The sequence below is a fragment of the Equus quagga genome, chromosome 1 (assembly GCF_021613505.1).
Source record: "Equus quagga isolate Etosha38 chromosome 1, UCLA_HA_Equagga_1.0, whole genome shotgun sequence".
Taxonomy (NCBI): domain Eukaryota; kingdom Metazoa; phylum Chordata; class Mammalia; order Perissodactyla; family Equidae; genus Equus; species Equus quagga.
Window position 1 is genome coordinate 151,308,630 of NC_060267.1, and position 15,173 is coordinate 151,323,802.

The 15,173-nt window shown below is 43.7% G+C and overlaps 1 protein-coding gene across 3 annotated transcripts in view; it reads left to right on the forward strand.

The window, feature by feature from the left end:
* OSBPL10 (oxysterol binding protein like 10) overlaps nucleotides 1-15,173 on the forward strand; it is a 291,355-nt gene that overhangs the window by 211,272 nt on the left and 64,910 nt on the right. For all 3 annotated transcript variants that reach the window (XM_046674694.1, XM_046674676.1, XM_046674685.1), the window contains exons 5-6: nucleotides 119-329; nucleotides 10,836-10,990. In XM_046674694.1, coding sequence (XP_046530650.1) covers nucleotides 119-329; nucleotides 10,836-10,990 — 366 coding nt within the window. The remainder of the gene's footprint in view (nucleotides 1-118; nucleotides 330-10,835; nucleotides 10,991-15,173) is intronic.

Consider the following 15,173-nt stretch of genomic DNA (forward strand, 5'->3'; position numbering starts at 1 on the left):
TTTCTCTCTGCACCTTCCTCTAACTTTTATTCAGCCCTGTGGTTTAAGTGCTGGCTCCCAGGCCTGTTGAAAGGAGGACTTCCGCCTCTGACCTCCTTGCCGTCTTCCCATTTGACAGATGATGAACCAGGTGGAGGGACAGCAGAAGAACCTTGTGCACGCCATCGAGTCTCTGCCAGGTTCTGGCCCCCTCACTGCCTTGGACCAGGATCTGCTGCTCCTGAAAGCTACCTCTGCTGCCACCCTCAGCTGCCTTGGGGAGTGCCTCAGCTTGCTACAGCAGAGTGTGCACCACGTGAGCCAGCCCAGCCACAAGCCAGGGGCCTCAGGTGAGACGTCCCTGTGGGCTCCTCTGTGTTTGCAAATGAGTACCATCCAGGGTGTGTGTGTGTGTTGCTCCATTGCCTTCCGTCTTTAAATCCAGCCACCGTCCATCCATCCATCCATCCGTCTGTCCTTTTATCCAAATGTTTCTCCATTTAGCCATCTCTCCTTCCCTACCAAATTTGGGATATATTTGTCTTTTACCAATCAGAAATATAACATCCTATGAGACATTTAACTAACATGTTTACATGAATGCTATGGAACTCCTTTTAGACCTGCTGGCATCATGTTCTGTATCTCATTCCAACTATGACATTGCATTCGGTGTTGTATTTTTAAGATCCATTGCTTTGCAGCTTCTGGTCCATTATTTCTAATGTGCCTTTGGTGTCCATCCACTACATTTTCCCCAACGCCCTCTGATGATGGACACGCACATGGCCTCCTGCTTTCTGCCCCGCTCACTGCGATGCAGTCAGCATCCTCCTGCATGTCCCCTCAAGGACCTGTATGAGAATTTCTCTGGGATACGTACCAGAGGCATTTCTAGTTCTTTATCAAGAAACTAGAGATAAAAATACAGTTTGTTAAGATGCCTTAATCCCTTTGGAGGAGGGTTTAATCAATAAGCAGATATAAAGATATTAGTGCAGATTAAATGCCACGATAAAGGTGAAAATAGCTTGAGATTGGTCATGTTGTACATAATTATAAAGTATTAGAATTAAGAGACTAGTGGAAGCCTCATTGAGCTTTGTGGCCCAGGGTTCACTTACTAAGGAAACGAGACAACTTAGGTGATGAAAAGTCAAGCTAGGTCATGAGTGATCGTCTCTATTTCATGCTTTCCTCCAGTCCCGTTGGCCCTCCAATTCACTAAGATTAGAAGGGATGGTAGCTTTCCAGAGTAGACTGTGTTTGGGTAATTTGGGTTTCTTTCTGTAACACCCCTCATCATTTACTGAGCTCTGATTCAACCAGTGGTTGGCCTTTGCTACACAGTTTCTGAAATCTTCACAAAGCAGATATTATGCCCATCATTTGGATGAGATGTTGAGGCTCAGAGCGGTTAAATGACTTGCCCAAGGTCACCCAGCTAAGTGGCAGAGCTGAGGCGAGAGACGGTCTCTTCCCACTGGGGCAGATCCCTTCCTCTTCTTGGGGTTCTTTGTTCAATATGGAACAGATCACCCAGTAGGCTCTGGGTCCCCCAACTTAGGGCCAGAGACACTGTCTTGCTCACATCATAATTGTCTCAGGGCAGATATTTATTTTGTTTTCTTTACTTTTAAAAAAAAAATAATTTCATACTTCTAGAAAAGTTGCAAGAATAGTATGAAAAATTCTCATATAGCCGCCTCCAAACTCCCAAAATGATGACATTTGATGATGTTGCAGACATGACGTATCTTTACTCTTACATACTTCAGTGCATATTTCCTTAAAAAAAGGACACTGTCTTTTATAATGACAGTACAATGGTCAAAATCAGTAAATTAACATGAATACAATTCTATTCCCTAATCTACAGACCTTACTAAATTTTGCCAGTTTCCCTGTAAATGTCCTTTATAACAAAAGAAAAAAGAAATTTCTGGTGCTGGATCCAGTCTAGGAGTGGATGTGTGTGTTGGGGCACAGAGTGAGGGCGCCCACACCTGCCTTTCTCCCTTTCCTCTTCCTTCCTTCTCAACTTGGAACTCTGATGCTGAAGCCCCCATGAGACTCCTTGTCATTTCCTGATATGGACTGAGCCTCAATGACCCCGAGGGGCGTGGGCACAAATTCAGAGCTAGACTGGAGGCTTTTCAAGGTCTCTGTGATCTCTCGTACTGTACCATAACTCCTGGCCTCTTCAACCTAATGGGCTCATTCCAAGAATCTTTCACTGGTAAGTATAAGCTTGAACCATTTTCTTTTCTTTTTTTGTTTTTCTCCCCAAAGCCCCAGCACATGGTTGTATATCCTAGTTGTAGGTCCTTCTAGTTCTTCTATGTGAGATGCCGCCACTGCATCACTTGATGAGTGGTGTGTAGGTCCACTCCCAGGATCTGAACTGGCGAACTCTGGGTCACCGAAGCAGAGTGTGCGAACTTAACCACTCAGCCATGGGGCCAGCCCCTGAACCATTTTCTTGTTCCTAAAATCAGTCTGTTAAATGTTTCTTCAGAGCTGGTTTCTAGCAAATTTTCTGATTTTTTCCCCTAATTTTCATTGGGTCTCTGATGCTTTTAAGGGCCTCGAGGGACAAAGCTTAAGGTGGGAATTGCAGAGGTGGTGACAGGCTGAAGTGGGAACTATTTGGGAGGAGGAGAGACCAAGCAGTGTCCCTGACATTATGCTGCGTGTGGTGCTGCCCCCTGCATGTCTTCCCTGCCGTTTGTCCGTTCTTCCTTCCTTTCAGCCATTTGTATCAAGGAATTTGACTGAAGGTTGGAGACTAGAGGGAGCATGAAGATCACAATGGTTATTTTATTTCCTTGTCTTCTTAACCTTTTTAGAAGTTATATTCCATATAACACAGCCCCTTAAGTTTTAAAATGTTCTGCATGTGTCTTTTAAATCTAGGTCACACAGTGGAGAAAAACATTAAATTACTTCCTGCATCCAAAACATCATAGTTGCCTGCAATTAAAACAGAATTCCAGAATCTCAAGCTAGTGGAATGAGAGAATATGGTGACCCCAGTAGTGTCACCACCTAATATGTTTGTTTAGAATCTTGGGGCCCTGGAGGTGATAGCAGCCATAGCAGCCTGACTCCCACTGATAAAAACATAACGGTTATCACTGAGGAGCACCAGGCGGGGTTGATGGAAATCAAAATCTCATTAAAGTGAAATTCTGTCAGGCTTTCCTTTAAATGTTCACCGGGCAGGGAGGCGCAGATTCCCCACAGCATACCAAACATCCCTGCGCATTGTTCCGGCTTCGAGTCTCTTTGCTTTCCAACCCTTGCATTGTTTTTTTCTTCTCCTTTTCCGAATCAAAAATTAATTTGTGGTCTTGTAGTGCTTCATCTTCTGTAGCATTTCATTGCATTTTCTGGGGAATATGTTGGCTTTGGAGCCTTTGTCTGCAAACGTTGCTGCTAATGCTCATTTCATTTCAAACATGCTGAGCAACTGGACTGAAATCCGAAAGTATTTTAGTATTCATCTGCCTCCCACCCATGCATTCAGCTTCTAGACCTGTCTCCAATGTTATCTCTAAGATAGAGTTGGCATGAAATGCTTCATTTAACTTCTGTTTATGGAGAGGTTTGTAATTACAATTAATAAAGTCGCTTGGCTTTTTGGTCAAGGCTTAGGCTATGCAGTTCTCTTCTGTTCCTGGTGGCTTACTAAATCTGCCTCCACAGCTTGATGGAGGTGAGTGAATGTTGGGGGCAGGGATAGGTGGGCATCTGTTTTCCCCCGTCTAGGTGTGTGCCTCCCATTCTGTGCGGAAAGGCAGGCAGGACCACCTTCAGAACTGGAAAAGGCTGGGCTTTAAATGGATTACCAGTGTGGGAGAGAAACTGGACCTTTAAAGTGGTTTGAGGGTACAGTGTGCTCTGTTGTCTGTTCTTCTGGTTAGTTCCTTGCTTGCAGGCCTTGACCCAGGGAACGATATTAGAAGTCAGAGCAGACACCTGTAACCAGACATGCACATTCTAGTGCCAGGTAAGAGCTGGGTGCGAACAGAATGATCAGGGCAAGGCATGTTGGGAAAGAACACTGGAGTCAAAACTGCCAGAGCAGGTGACAGCAGGGCCTTGGGGAATTGCAGTGCAGGACACACATGCCCTTGGACAAAGATCAGGACGAAAGATCAAGAGGCATGTAATTGAAAGGAGGAGAACAAGAGCCAGATTTAACGTGCTTGCTTTACCTTGTCCTTCCAAAACCTTTTTCATTTTCTTATAAAAGATTTGTGGGGATCGTCAGTTAATAATCCAGTTACATTGGTCCTCCCGTTTTGGGTGTGCCAAAAAGAGTCAAATAGGTGAGACTATTATAAGGACTTCTTGGCTTTTTCGGCCAGTTGACTTCTCCCTTCTGCTGGGCTTCACTTTTTTCCAGTCATCTTTAGACTCCGAATGTTCATCTCTTTTCCACCACTCAGAGACGCCCTGCACTTTCTCCATCTCTTATACCTTCTGTCGTGACACCTACTACTTCTGGTGAAAATGTGCCCTACATAAGCCACCTTCCTTTATTTTGTGATTAAAAGCCAAGGTGGACATGTGATGATTCCTTCAGTAAACAGCATATTGGGAAAAGAAAAAAACTGGCGTTGTAGAATATTTCGGATGGTGGAGGTTTTTTTTTTTTAATGCAACTGTCTAAACAGAGTCTTTGAGTGGCAACTTCTCCCTAAAGAAGGCAGTTAGATTCTAACATCCCAGCTTTCTCTTGTAAATATGCCTTACGTTTTTCTCAAGTTTGTAAATGTCAATCTTACTCCATTTTGGAAAACCGTTTTAGGTTTACCGAACCTGGGGAGGCACAAATGCCTGTGTTATAGGAGGAGAGAGGGACCCTCCTGGTGCTGTCTCCTGTCACAGGCCTCTGGACAGAGTCCTCACAGCCTTGGCATGGGGACTGAGCCAAGGATGCATGAAGATGGTTCCACACTCAAACCGTTAAGTCCACAGTTAAATCTTTTATAGCTTTCTTTCTGCTTCTAGTTGGTTTGGGGAACCAAGACCCTGATGTTGATTTCCTTCTTCCCTCTCTTCTTGAATCTACTAAGGCATGTTGTGGAAGGAGCTACCAGGTGTGTAAAAGCCTGTTTTAAGGACTGCATTTGCATTTGGTGAACCCTGTGCATGACCCTTCGCCTTTCTGTTCTCTTCTGTTGTGGCATCTTTGGTGATCCCCTGCTCAGGAGCATTAGGGTAAACCAGAGAGTGAAAGGTACTTAATGTCCAGCTAGTTGATTATACTGTCAGGCAGCAGCCACCTGGTAATATTTTGATCTTGGTCTTCTTTTCATTTGTATTTCCCTGGTATGTTTTGACCCTCTTCCTGCTTTAGACCTTTCTGAGTCACTTTCCATAGGTGAGGCCTATTTTCTCAACTGTCAAATACCATCAATAGTAAAAACCACCATTATTAAAGCTTCCAATTAAACTATGACACGCCGTTGACTAGAAGATGAACTCTAATTTCAGAGATGTGAAAATAGGTGTCTTAGAATTAATGAAATAGGGTTTAGACTTGCCTTTTGTTTTATGACACAATCTTGAGAGTCTGTCTTTCATAGAGTAATGTAGTCCATTTGGTTTTTTCTTTCAAATGGTGTTTGTTTTTCCGCTGGTCTCCTCTGTGCTTTTTGTGGTTACGTTTCCGTGCTGCTTTTCTTGTTTTCTCTCTATTTTGCTACATGGGTTGTATTTCCTTTACTCTTGTCTTCTCTGATGTTTTGGGAAAAAATATATTTATGAATTCTAGAAGTGGTTGCATTACATTTCTCATAAGCATTCTTGAGCCTATGTTTTTCTAATCATCAAAGTCAAGAATGATACACTACTTTTTGACCCTCTCCTTTAGTGATGAAGACTCAGCATACTTTAATTTCCTTGATCTTTTTGATATACTTACCAATTTTTTGTAATCTAATATGGGGGCTATTGTTGTTAGTAGTATTTTAATATTAATTTAATTCTTAATGTGTGATACTGATTAAATCTCATTTATCTTGATTATGGAGGGTCTTGGTGCCTCTTTATATTTTGTACCCGAGGCTCCTGTCTCTTCTGCCTCACCCTCAGGCCTGCCCAGCTCTGTATTTAACTGGCTTCATTGCTCACCACTGGTCCTTTCATACATGATTTCTCCAGTCTTGAGTTCTTAGTTCTGCTGCTTTTCTTCATATATTAGTATACGTCCTCACATAGTTTCTCCCTCAGAAGGTAGAATATTTTCTGAGTGTCTTCAGTGCCGCTGAGAAGGCATAGGGTGTAGAGTTTAAGAGTCTGGGCTCTGGAGCCAGGCTGCCTGTGTTTTAATCTCGATTCTACCACTTATTAGCTCTTTGTGCCTCCGTTTCTTTGTCTGTCAAGTGGTCGTAATAGTAGAACCTACTTCATGGGTTGTCGTTAGAGTGAGGTAAGTGAGCACACATAAATTACATACGATAGTACTCGGCACCTAACAAGAGCTCAGTCAATGTTGACTCTTTTTAGGAGAGGAAAGATCGCTTGCCTGAGGATGAGCATTATCCCCTTTTATTTGCATTCTTCTCTTCATCTATTTGCCTGCTGGCATTTAGTGTTGTAGCAAAATTCAAGACTAGCTTGATTTTTTTTTTTTTTCCCTTTAAGGCAAGTCTAATTTTTCTGCCTAAATGATTGGAAAATTTTTCTCTTGATTTTTGTTATTCAAAAATGTTGCCAAACTTCAAGCTAGGCATTCATTATACTATTGTCTGTCTACTTTTGTATGTGTTTGAAATTTCAGTAATGAAAAGCCTAAGAAAGTATCGCTAAGCTGCGTCTCGATGTGAGTCTCTCCCATTGCTTTTGCTGGAGTGTGGTGGCCTGTTTCAGCAGCGCCCACAGCTCTCTCGTCAGCTCAGGCTGGCTTTCTTTACTTCTGTCATTGTTGTTTCTTTCCATTGACCTGATCTCGATCCTTCAGGATCTCTTAGATCTGTGTGTGCATCTTCTCTGTTACCTCCTGTCTAGTTGTTGTCGTTTTTGCGCTCTTTGCAACTGCACACTGGTAGAACTTCCTTATCTTGACGTACTACTTATTTGACTTTCTACAGTGTTGAGTCTACTTTTTCTTCATTTCAGTGTTATTTTAATTCTAATGCTGATTTAGTTTCCTCATAATAATTCCTTAGTGCATCCGTCTCCTTTTTTTACCGCAGCCTGTTTTCTTCTTTTGGCTTTCTGGTTTTGTTCCTAGAGGCTGCTTTATCTTGTGTTCTGCTGAGGATACACTTTCCTGCTGTTTTCTCTGACATCTTACGTTAGAAATTTCAGAGACATATTCTTCCTCTAAGCCTTCTGAGGATACTGTTTCTTTTCCCAAGCTCTATGCAGTCCTTTTCATTTGCTCTATGTTAGAATTTTCCTCCTTCATCCTCAAACGAGACAGGTCTAGTCAAGACTCTAAAACCAGTGTTTGTTGATTAGAGCAGCTGGACTGATCTGAGTTGGGCTTTTCTCCTCTCCTCACTCTCTGGATCTTTGACACTCTGAAGTTGCAGAGTATACAGGAAACTACATTTCCCAGTGTGCTTTGTGACCGTCACTCTTCCTGTCCTGGTCTTTGTCTATCCCAGGATGCAGCACATCACTGCTCCACCACATTCTACTTCATGTTGTGTTATCTCCTGGGTTATCATCTCTGAATGATGGTAATATGGAGGGGAGGGAGGGATAGAGTTGACGTGTAGGAGTAATGGAGGGAACACTGTCCTGATTGCCTAGGTAAGCAGATCTCATTTTTAAGCTTGCTTTTTAAGCTTGCCTAATTACTCTAGAGGACATTTACTACTTATGTAATAAAATAAAATTTTTAAAAAGTAGTACCCCTGTGTTTATGAGACTGCTGCCCAGTATATAAGCTCTGAATCCAGAATTCAGAATCTGAGGAGTTGGTCAGTGGGACAAGTAAGCAGTGTCTGTCCACTTTTCTTATGGAAGATTCTGGTGTCTTGAACCCTGTGTTGGTATTCTTAGTCCAGCTCCATCTGCTGTATTATTTATGTTATAGGGGTTCCTCCCAAGTCTGGTCTCAGATCATCCTTCAGTCTTTGATTTTAGTGTTGTGAGTTTTCATCCTTTTTTAATGATGTCAAGGACTGATATATGAATGCCTTTTTTTTGGTTTTTATTTTTTGTGAGGAAGATTGTTGCTGAGCCTAACATCTGTGCCAATCTTTCTCTATTTTATGTAGAATGCCACCACAGCGTGGCTTGACAAGTGGTGCTATGTCCGACCCAGGGATCTGAACCTGTGACTGAAGCGGAGTGTGGGAACTTAACCACTGCGCCACTGGGCCAGCCCCATTTGGATGCCTTTCTGCCATTAAATAAAATTGTGGTACAATACACATAGCAAAAAATTTACCCTCCTAACCATTTTTAAATATACAGCTCAGTAGTGTTAGGAACATTCACATTGTTGTGTAACCAATCTCTAGAACTCTCTTCATCTTTCAAAACTGAAACTCTACACCCTTTAAACAATAACTCCCTGGGCCAGCCCAGTGGTGCAGTAGTTAGGTTCCCATGCTCCACTTCGGTGGCCCAGGGTTTGCAGGTTCAGATCCCTGGTGCGGACCTGGCACCACCCCTCAAGCCATGCTATGGCAGCATCCCATCCATAAAAAATAGAGGAAGATTGGCACAGATGTCAGCTCAGGGCCAATCTTCCTCACAAAAACAAACAAACAAAAACAATACCCCCCACCCCTCCATCCCCAGCACCTTGCAGCCACCATTCCCCTTTCTATCTCTCTTTTTGCCATTTCTTATTTTTTAACTTTTTGGACGTTGTGAAATGCACATTCTTCTTGAAATTTACTCTCTGAAAATCCTTTTTTTTTTTTTTTTTTGAGGAAGGTTAGCTGTGAGTTAACATCTGCTGCCAATCTTCCTCTTTTTGCTGAGGAAGACTGGCCCTGAGCTAACATCCATGCCCCTCTTCCTCTACTTTATATGTGGGACGCCTGCCACAGCATGGCCTGCCAAGTGGTGCCATGTCCGCACCCAGGATCCGAACTGGTGAACCCCGGGCCGCTGAAGCAGAATGTGTGCACTTAACCGCTGCACCACCGGGCCAGCCCCTCTCTGAAAATCTTAATGGTCATTCATTCATTTGGCATGTATTTATCGAGTGCACACTCTTTGCCAGATCATGTTCTAGGTTTTAGGGACACAGCCATGAGCAAGGACAATATTGTCCCTGCCTTCAAGGAGCTGACATTCTTGGGAGGGAGAAAAACAGACAAACGAGCAGAGCGGGTTCAGATAGTGCTGAGTGCTGTGAAGACAGGAAACTGACTGTTGGGGCAGGGAGTTGCCTCTGGGGTGCTGCTTTGGCCACAGAAGTCCCAGGGGGGCTTCTCTGAGCAAGTGATGTTTGAGCTCACACCTGGATTTACGCAGGAGGGACCCCCTCCACACCCCCCGCCCCACAGCCCCCACCGTAGAAAAACTAGAGGGATGGCAATCTGAGCAGAAGAAATAGCCTGCACAAAGGCTCTTGAGTGTAATGAACTTGGCTCACTTAAGGAATGGCAAAAGGACCAGCGTGGCTTGAGCATAGTGAGCAGTGGGGACAGAATGAAGTGAGCTTGAGCGGTCTTGGCAAACCAAGCAGTTAGATTGTGTTCCAGTGCAATGAGAAGCCACTGGAGGCTTTTAAGCAGCAGAATTATGTGCTCTGACACTTGACATTAAAAAAAGTTTTTGCATAAAAATAGGCTTGGCTTGGGTAATCTTGCACCCACGAACACACATGCATAAGCACATCTACCGTCCTTTCAGCTGCCTCTGTTATTTTGTTTCCATCAACCAGATTCCCTCAGGGTGCTAAAAGTTTGGGAAACTTGTAGATTTTTCCTTGAGTAACTCTAATGAAAAGGCTGATGGATGTGATTACTGTGTGGATGGGACATCTGAGAGGCTGAGAGGTTGAGTTCTAGTCACGTGAGGCAGTCTCCGCTTAGCCCACCTTTTCTTCATCGCTTACTCCTGCTCTTGGACCGAGGACAGCATCTCCAGAGAGTAGGTCAGCTGAGTTTGAGACCTGTTCTTGTTCTAATGGAAGAATTGCTGTGGGGTCAAAAGATCTACCTCTGATTGCTCCCATCCCCAGTAGTAAACATATACAAATATTCCATGATAATGCGTGACTCTTAAAAAAAACCCAGTGTTAGAGTTAGGAAGTCTTTTTTTCCAAAGATTGAGGGAGGATTAGAAAAATGCTTTATAAACACCAATCTGGTAAACAAAGAAGTGTTTTTTGCTAGAATGGAGTGACCACACCTGTCTTTAGTGGTGGGGCTTCCTGACTCTGACCACATGGGCCACATCTAATGGCAGAGGTGGTGTCGATCACACTGCAGGCATCTTTTCTCAGCTGTGGTCACCATGTCAGTTAGCATTCAGACCACGTTCTGAGCAGCCTGTGTTTGATAAAATTTGACTTTTGTTTTTTATTGTAAATATTTAAAAATATTTTTAAAAAGTTAATAAATAAGAAAAACACCTTTAAGAAAATCTGGCTTTGGTAAAATGTGAGTTGTTTTTGTCCAAGACTGGGGAGAGAAACAGCCTATGATGAATCTGATGCTGACATTATACAGAAACGAGTTTATAAATAGATGATCCGAATCTACACTTGGTGCCCCATTCAAAACAAGTCCCACTTAAGTCCACCATAGTCCACTTAGGATTGGGCCCATTTCAAGTCGGTCTCCTTGTACAGCGAGGTACAGATATTTCTTGAGCTATAAATGTTCAATTTGGAAAATACTTGGCATCATTCTAGGTCTTTATTTCAGAAAACATCCTGGGATGGCACGGGCCCAAGTCACATTCCACAGAGCAGCTGAAAAATGGGACACTTGGCTCTTTGCCATCAGCCAGTGCCAACATAACCTGGGCAATTTTACCAAACTCCGCTGAAGATGAACAGACCTTACAGCCAGAGCCAGAGGTAAGCTAGCCGTCCTCTCTCAGCAGTTTCATGGCTTGCGTTCTCGCTTGTTCCGAAACACAGTAATTATATTTGTAACTTGCTCATCTCTTTGTTTTAAGAGGAGACAAATTATAAAATGGAACCATTGCCTGAAGAGACGAAATCCGCTCTGTGCACGCCTGGCACTTCTGTTCTTGTGTCTGGCAGCTGCTGTGGGTGAATTGTGATCCTACCAATGAGGACTCTCCTATTTTTATTGAAATGGGAGTCATTTTATCTTCAAGTGGGAGAAATTCTAACACACCCATTAAAATGATGCCTATTGACATGATGGGAGCAGTTACAATATATTATGTCGCTCCCCCGAATAATGGCTTCTTCATGTGGTTCTTGCTAACATAAGCTCCTGGCTTACGTGCTCGACTCCTGCATGCTACAGAACCAGGCCAGGGCCCATGGGGCAGCGGCCAAGACTCCTAGGCGTTGCACTGCAGCCCAGGTCTAGGCTGCAGGGGACACCTGCCCTTCCTGGTCAGGGAGGAGCAGCCCGTGCAGATCTTAAGGACCAGCCAGGCTGTGACAGGCTTCGTGGACTCGCTCATCGGCCCACGTGACTCTCCTGCCTAACTGTGCCTCCAAGTGGCAGCTGGAAGGAAGCCAAATGCAGCATTTCCTTTCCTTTCCTTTGTGCCCTGAGTGAATATTTGTGTTTTTTCTTTTGATGCCCGTGTCCTATGTACGCGATCCCATGAACTGGGCTGAGACCTACTTTAACCACGTGTTAGAGGTTGTTCTTAATTTTAATTGAAATCACTTGAGCCTGAAAACTGTAGAACACTCACGAAATCTATTTTGTAATGTTGAAAGCCCCAAGGCAGCTTCTTGGATCAAATGGTCTTGGTCATCAATTGAAATTTTTCTCCAAGCTTCACATGATTATATTCTCTGACAACAGCTTGGTGGCTTAGCTCTTATAGAGGCAGGAGCAGCCTGCCTCTATAAGATATTTTATTAGCATCCATAAGGTGCCTTCCCAGGGTATGAAATAAACAGGGGATGTGAGATTTTGGAAGGCATTTGCCTCGACCTGTACAGTGAGTTTCAGGTTGAAATCACTCGCAGCCGACGTGCAGGTGAATTGGAAGGTAAGTGGGCAGCTGAAGAAATGGTAGGAACCCCGCTGTCATGTTGCTCTTTTGGGAGACTTGGGTGGGGTGGCATTTGAGGATGGGGTGCTTCGCTGCTAAAAGGTTGAAAAATACAATATCCTTCATTCCCTTGGAAAAGAACCTTTGGGGGTTCACACCATAATGAATGCATTTAAAGTCTTGCTCTAGAGAGAAATAAACAGAGTAGAGAAGTAAGTTATTAGATCTTTGGTAATATTTCTTCAGATCCTTATTCCCAGCAGCGTTCTCAGGCGAAACCTAACAGGGGTTATTAACTAATAACTTACCTGTGAGGGCTGGCGATTGTCCTTAGTCTGTGAATCTGCCTCAGTGTTTCTTCTGTTGTTCCCTGATTGGTGCTACCTCTAGCCGCTGAAGTTTGCAGGCCAGGTCTGTTCTTTTTGCATAAAATTGTTGCCCACTCTGCTTTGCCGGTCAGCAGCATTGGCAGAAGATAGTACCTAATTGTCCAAGAGAAAAAACTAGCCCCCAAGTTCAAGTTTTTAAAAATACCCTGAAGGAGGAGAGCTTTTTCCATTAAGTTGGGAACAGTCTTTAGTTTCTGCCTGTTTGTGCCCTTACGCCTTTTGTCGGAGCAGTATAAGGTGTAGTTTGATGATCCCTGATGGCCGTGAGTGACTTGCGGGGTGTGATGGTGTGATGGGGTTTTCATTTTCTGAGAAGGGAGAATTGAAGTTCTTTCACAGGGAGACTCCTGTCATTTTTTCCACTGACAACTCTGGGAGATGATTCTCGCAACCTGAACAGCCATTGTTGGTTGGACACTGTTTTTATTTTAGGCTATTGTGCTTTGTCACTTTTTCTTTTTTTTTTTTGAGGAAGATTAGCCCTGAGCTAACTACTGCCAATCTTCCTCTTTTTGCTGAGAAAGACTGGCCCAGAGCTAACGTCCATGCCCATCTTCCTCTATTTTATATGTGGGTCGCCTACCACAGCATGTCTTTTTTGCCAAGCGGTGCCATGTCAGCACCCGGGATCCAAACTGGTGAATCCTGGGCCGCCGAGAAGCAGAACGTGCGAACTTAACCGCTGCGCCACCGGGCCAGCCCCGTGTCACCTTTTTTTGTTCTTAAGAGTTGAAGAAACTCACAATATCCACCCAGTCGTGTTCCTGTCAGAAAAAGGAAAATGTTTCCATTGCCTCCCTTTTGTACAATATGGAGAAATAACCCAAGAAGGAACGAAGTGAAATCACTTAGGGGTAAAAATTCCTTACGAGAAGGTTCCTTAACCCTTTTGATATAGAGAATAGTGATTGTTGGGAAACTAATTTTAAGAGTGTAGTTATTGTGGTAGTTTAGCTAAATGAACTATTTTCTTCTGGCTTGTTTTGATCATTTAGGTCTTTAGGAGCAATAATTAGGGTAATAAAAAAGGTACCTCCCTTCAGTGCTTGTGTGTTTTTTTTTTTTTTTTTTTTTAACACCGCCAAGCAATTAACTCAATCCAGGATGTTTTGAAGTCAACTCAATTCTGACACCATCTGCTGGGAGGATCAGTCCCCACGGGTTGAGGGCTCAGTCCTACAAGATCCCCCCCCCCCCCCCCCTCCCCCCCCCCCCCCCCCCACTCCCCGCCACCGCCTCCCCACACTTCAGATGCCAGTCACAAGTCCAGGTTGTCACCTGTGCATCTGACCAACTAGCTATAGTTCAGAGGTTCCCACAACCGCCTCCTCGGGTTTGATGAATTTGCTGGAGTGGCTCACAGAACTCAGAGAAACATTTAACAATTTATTATGAAAAGATATAATTCAAGAACAGATGGAAGAGATGCATAGGGCAAGGTATGGAGAAAGGGCGCAGAGCTTGCATGCCCTCTAAAAGCGCACCCCTCTCCCCGAATCTCCATGTGTTCATCAACTGGGAAGTTCTCTAAACCCTGTCCTTTTGGGTTTTTGTGGAGGCTTCATTACATATGCATAACTGATTGAATGATTGGCCAGTGGCGATTGGGTTCAATCTCCAGCCCCTCTTCCTTCCCAAGAGGTCAGGGGGTGAGACTGAAAGTTCCAACCCTCTAGTCACAGGTTTGGCTCCACTGACACCAGCACCCTCCTTAGGTTACCTAAGAGCTTTCCAAAAGTCGCCTCATTAACATAACAAAAGACGCCTTTATCTCTCTCATCCCTTAGGAAATTCCAAGGCCCTTAGGAGCTCTGTACCAGAATGAGGACAAAAACCAAATATATATTTCTTACTATAAATCACAATGGCACACTTCCCTCCCCTGGTTCTGGCTTACCATAAAATAACTTACAGCTATCTGGAAAATTAATATATTTTCAAGCTTAGTCTGTTTCATTCCCAGCAGAATAAAACTCAAAGACCAGTGTATATTTAATACATGAGTTAGAAGAGAACAGCGGTTGGCTCTGTTATCAACTGCAGTGATCTTAAAATTTTATTCTGCTGGGGCTAGAACTAACTAAATGTGAAAATGAAATATTCTTCCATAATGAAATGAGTTAGGTCTTGGTTTTACCCATTAGTAGAAGAATTTTTCAGTGCTCTTAACACCGTTTGAAATTGCAGTTTAGACAGAAAAGGTTTTTATTGTGCTTTCTTTGTGGAAGCCTGCCTTGTTTTAGGACGGGAGGAATGGTGATTGCGGAGGTCCTGGGGAATGGCTCTCTGGCCTTCGTTCCACCCTTCTGACAGCAAACCTAACAACTCATGTCCCAGATTTTCTTATAGCTAGCTTTCTAAATATGCCGGCTCTGGTCGTCTAGTGGTTAAGACTCAGCATTCTCACCACTGTGGCCTGGGTTTGTTTCCTGGTCAGGGAACCACACCACCCATCTGTCGGTTGTCATACTGTGATGGCTGCGTGTTACTGTGGTGCTGAAAGCTGTGCCACCAGTATTTCAAATACCAGTGGGGTCACCCATGGTGGACAGGTTTCAGCGGAGCTGACAGACACTGGCAGACTAAGACAGACTAGAAAAAAGTGTTACCTCACAAAATTGGAATTCTCCTGCCTGATTTGCATAAAAAACCAATTGATTACAG